We start from the raw sequence: 1,042 nt of genomic DNA, 5'->3' as shown, positions 1-1,042 counted from the left end.
ATCATGTGACATCCACGTCTGAAGGTTCAGTGGTCAGAGACTCTTCAGGATCAATGAGCTCTGGTTCCATATTTCAATCTAACAGACAACAGCTCTGAATATTACACACTATATCAACACACATCAACACAATGATATTTATATACATTATATAGAGAAATATACAGTGATGCTGTTACACATTCAACCTGCCCCCCTCCACCTCATCCATCTCCTCCATCCTCCTCCATCCCCCTCCACCTCCCTCCACCCACAAAGATATTTTAAAGTATTAAAGATCTTAAACCATCATGTTCTTCATCTTTGTTCTGTAGTGACACTGATCTTCACTGGTAATATCTTCAGAGGAAAATCATTGTTTGTGTTAAAGTCTGGAAACATCCTCTCAGTGAAGGTGTGTGTGAAGGTGTGTATGTGTGTGTCAGTATCAGGATCAGAGAACGACAGTTTTCCTCTGGTCCAGTCCAGATTCACTCTGATCCTCTGGAGCTTCTTCACTGAGAGAACAGTGGAGGGATCTGATGGAGACTGTGCTCTGTATTCACCTCCATATAACCCTATTGTCCATAATTTAGAATGTACTTTTTCTTTCCCCTTCCTCTGAACAGACTCTGCAGCTACACCCAGAAACCAGACTGGACTGTCTCCAACCTGGACGTCCCAGCTGTGAGTCCCTGAGTCAAAACCCTCAGAGCTCAGGACAAAGCCATAGGAATCAAACCTCTCTGGATTGTCAGGAAGCTTCTGTCTCCCTCCAAATGTCACTCTGGTCAGATCTTCAGACAGGATGAGTCCTGGATGAGCAGAGTTTGGGTCCAGAACCACAGGACTGTAGGAGACCAGGTCCTTCATCTTGTTCCAGATGTTGAAGGTCAGGTTGCCCAGGTGTTTGGCCTGGTCTATCAGAGCTCCTGAGGGCAGCTGTGGATCCTCCAGCAGGGGGCGCTGCTGGACTCTGTCCACTGCAGCCTTGTAGTTCTTCAGGAATGAGAGGTCTTCAGCTCTCAGCTCGTCCTCTGTGGCTCTGACTGTGTGTGACAGA

At 46.6% G+C, this 1,042-nt stretch overlaps 1 protein-coding gene across 1 annotated transcript in view; it reads right to left on the bottom strand.

Annotated features, from left to right (window-relative positions):
- Positions 1–238: 238 nt before the first annotated feature.
- LOC147818167 (nuclear factor 7, ovary-like) overlaps positions 239–1,042 on the bottom strand; it is a 6,027-nt gene continuing 5,223 nt past the window's right edge. Inside the window, exon 3 of the mRNA XM_087178397.1 lies at positions 239–1,038. Within this exon, the coding sequence (XP_087034523.1) occupies positions 298–1,038 (741 nt within the window). The 3' untranslated portion in view covers positions 239–297. The remainder of the gene's footprint in view (positions 1,039–1,042) is intronic.

This window comes from Seriola lalandi, unplaced genomic scaffold, assembly GCF_002814215.2.
Source record: "Seriola lalandi dorsalis isolate HSWRI2012SDOR001 ecotype SW California unplaced genomic scaffold, Sedor1 jcf7180002054686, whole genome shotgun sequence".
In the NCBI taxonomy this organism is placed as follows: domain Eukaryota; kingdom Metazoa; phylum Chordata; class Actinopteri; order Carangiformes; family Carangidae; genus Seriola; species Seriola lalandi.
The sequence above is the reverse complement of the archived record's forward strand: the minus strand, read 5'-3'. Positions and strand labels throughout refer to the sequence as shown.